Source organism: Erigeron canadensis, chromosome 8 (assembly GCF_010389155.1).
Source record: "Erigeron canadensis isolate Cc75 chromosome 8, C_canadensis_v1, whole genome shotgun sequence".
Taxonomy (NCBI): domain Eukaryota; kingdom Viridiplantae; phylum Streptophyta; class Magnoliopsida; order Asterales; family Asteraceae; genus Erigeron; species Erigeron canadensis.
Genome location: NC_057768.1, coordinates 23,020,338 through 23,023,882, shown reverse-complemented (window position 1 = coordinate 23,023,882; position 3,545 = coordinate 23,020,338). Strand labels below are relative to the sequence as shown.

Sequence of the window (3,545 nt, the reverse complement as noted above, 5' to 3'; positions counted from 1 at the left end):
TTATTTTCATTTTTTTTTATATCATCATTTGACTATCGTATTTGATTTATAACTAAATAATACGAGTAATATTTTAAAAAAAAAAAACTTAGAACATAGAATACATAGTCACAATTATTGATTATAACGCGTTAAGCTAATTTGATCCTATATATGTACGAAAAATCGAAAATAACACCTTCCACTTTATATGCAATCTTTGAAAAGAAAACGTGCATAACTTTTTTTTTTTGAGTTAAATGAGTTATTAATAATAATAATTAATCAATATATATATATATATATATATATATATATATATGGTGAACACATATTCTTATTTTCCCAACAAATTATTGTGTTTTCCCCACTTGTGCTCAGCTCACTTTAGTTTTAAGTTCTATAAATACTTTGAAATATTCCAAACAAAAACACACACACACACATACAAATAGTTGACATTTTTCTAAAAATAAACTACTCGTATAATGGAACTTGAACTAAGTCTTTCACCTCCTAACCAGAGGAGAAAATCCATCAAGAAAAACAGCTTCCATGGTGATAAACATCCATGTTCAACCGTGACTAGATTTCCCCTGGTTTCATGGAATCAAGATGAAGATGATGATGATCAGAACAATCCATTCATTGATGGCTGTTACCAACGGTAAGCCCATCTCTAACTGATTATTATTAAAGTTTGTTAGGCATTGTCCCGACCGGTAATGTTACATCCTCATCAGTTTTGTCACATCAGTATTTTTAAGCCGGTAATGTTACATCCTCATCAGTTTTGTCACATCAGTATTTTTAAACTGTAAAATTTAACTAACACATTTTTGTCAACAACAGTACATTATTAGAGAACGTATAGAATAGGTATCTAGGAAATAGATTAATTAACGTATGTTACATGTTTATAAGGGACTTGTAACATCCTTTTTTATGTACATCCAAGATGGAATGTATAACCTCGTAATTAAGAAGTAACAATGTACTCTCATTCTCGGTGTAATTAACTTAATAAAATACCATGACACTTTTAAAAACTAAATGTGATAGTCTTGTTTTACAATTAGACTATCAATTCGAGCTACAACCCATCAATATAATATATGACTCTTGGGCACATATAAACAATGCATATATAATGATATTTTCCATTATTATATATATTTTAAAAAGTGGTACAGAAACTAACAAGATTAATCTTTTTGGGTGTAGGAATTTTGATAGTAATAGAGAAGATGGTTTAGATGGATGGCCACCTTTGCATTCATGGAGAAAAAGGTTCATTGAAGAAAACCACATTGAGGGTGTCGGTTTTAATGGAAGGGTGGATGAAGAAGGTGAGGAAATTAATAATGTAATGAACAACAACAATAACAATAACAACAATGAGTTGTTATTTGTGAAGGTAAAGATGGATGGAGTTGGGATTGCAAGAAAAATTGATTTGAATACTTTCCATTCATACCAAATGCTTACCACCACATTGCTTCACATGTTTGACAAGTGTAAGTGGCCCCATATATATCTCTCTTTTAAATGTTGCTCCTTTCATAATATTCAATTTATTCATGCATTGAATACATTTTATAGTATAAACTTATGATAAAGTTTATATCATTTATTGGATATTTGACATTTGTGTGAGTATATGCTTGAACATAAATTAGATTGGGTCCATATGTAGAACTAAATTGTCATAAACATGATCCACAGTCTTACAATTTTAAGTGGCCCTTTGTTTGTTGAGATCAACAACTTTTTTGAATTCATACATTAATGAGTCCTACAATACCATGTTACAAATTCTAAAGTTTTATTGGCATATATATAATATCTAGATTAGTGTTTTAAATGAGAATTATGGTTATAATTAAAAATACAATTACAAATAACTTATACATTGTGAATACATTGAATTTGAAATTGATCTATTTGAAATGTGTATATCTAGATGCTGAAATTGAGGAAGATGGTGCAAGTTACAAGCTTATGTACCAACATAAGGAGGGACATTGGCTTCTTGCGGGAGACATTCCATGGGAGTATGTAATCCCTTTTCTCATATTCATTCCTTCAATTTTATAGCCATTGATTCAACATAATTAATTGTATCTCTACTAAATCTAAGGGTCGAAGCAATTCGATAACAATCTTTACTATAGCCATATATACTCTATTTACCATTTCCTTTTTTGCGCAGAATGTTCATTCATACCGTAAAACGCATACAAATGGTAAGGAATTGAACCAATGATTGCGAATCATACAAGTGACCGATGATGGATATATAAATTTCGTCGAATATGTTTGTACTCGTTAGCTTCAGCAATCCAAGTTAAAGGTCTAATTAGGTTATGACCAAGTAGTTTCTGAAGTGTATATCATGTTTTTCATTGTTGGATTTGCTAGAATCGTTGTCGGGAAGGTGATCTATCGAATGGGTTTCTAGGTTACTATATGGAGTCATATAAAATGTCCATATATAATGTGTTGTGTTGGTCTTATTTTATAGCAGCCCCTATGATGTGTGAGCTTCAATTCTTGTTTCTATATCTGCAAGAAAAAGGGCAAACAAGTGGTTTAACATAAAAAAAAAAAAAAGCTCTCGATTTAGTTGACTGAGCTTAACAACACGGCGGACGATCCATACGTTATCGTTTTTAGTTTTACATCAACAAACCTGTTTCTCATTAATGTACAACCTGTTTTTAGTTGAGTAAGCTTAACACTACTCTAAAACATGTTTGGTTAATAAAAAAAATATATGTTCATCATAGTGACATATGGGCCTGTGGGGAAAAAGAATATCGTGGCCCAATTACCCTTTTCATATTAATAGTTTGGTTGGAAGTTTTAACCCGACCCATATTTATCGTTTTTTTCTTTCCCATTGACTAAAACATCCGTCCTTAACTCGTTAGCGAGAAATTAGATAGAACAAATAACTTTTTAATTTTCAAAAGAACAAGAAAAGGCGTGGAAGCATGATTTTTTTTTTTTCGTAGTTTTATTTGTACCTACCTCTTCTCTCTCCTTATTAAAGGAGGGGGTCTTTTTCCAATTGTTTATATGACACTTAATTAACATATTTTCGGTTTTCCAATTTTTTTAGGGACTAGAGTGGTGTCCGCGTGTTGCAGCGGCGTTTGTCTATAACGCTTTAAACACCATAACAGTTTATAGCGTTCAGGTTACTTTCATGAGATACGTCAATGCAGGATCTAATTGTATATATCATTCTAAAAATAAATCGCGGATTAGGTGCAAAAAATAATGAAGTGCAAACATTAACCATGGAAAATAAGCACTTACGGTTGTAGGGGAGGAGACCAAGACAATTAAAACAAATAAATAGTCAAAGATTAAAATTTAATACGAATATATAAAGGACATAATTGGTTCGTAATTTCGTGAGTTATAAATTTTTTCTTATCCGTAGCAATACCTTCAGCAATAATTTTAGAGTTAATAGAACTTTATAACAATAGAGGTTTTAGGTAATTGTAGGGTTTTTTATTAAAGGTAATCTCGGAATTTCAAGGATAAGGTGTGTG

General features: G+C 30.9%; 1 protein-coding gene across 2 annotated transcripts; it reads left to right on the top strand.

The window, feature by feature from the left end:
• Positions 1–337: 337 nt before the first annotated feature.
• On the top strand, positions 338–2,529 carry LOC122578045 (auxin-responsive protein IAA29). Of its 2 annotated transcripts, none has more exons than XM_043749908.1 (4): positions 338–646; positions 1,204–1,496; positions 1,943–2,037; positions 2,192–2,529. In XM_043749908.1, exons 1-4 carry the CDS (start codon positions 468–470, stop codon positions 2,243–2,245), a joined length of 621 nt encoding a protein of 206 aa, XP_043605843.1. In that variant the 5' UTR covers positions 338–467; the 3' UTR covers positions 2,246–2,529. The 2 variants fall into 2 exon arrangements, with proteins under 2 accessions (XP_043605843.1, XP_043605844.1); XM_043749909.1 differs by having other exon boundaries at positions 341–646; positions 1,943–2,033.
• The last annotated feature ends 1,016 nt before the right edge of the window (positions 2,530–3,545 follow it).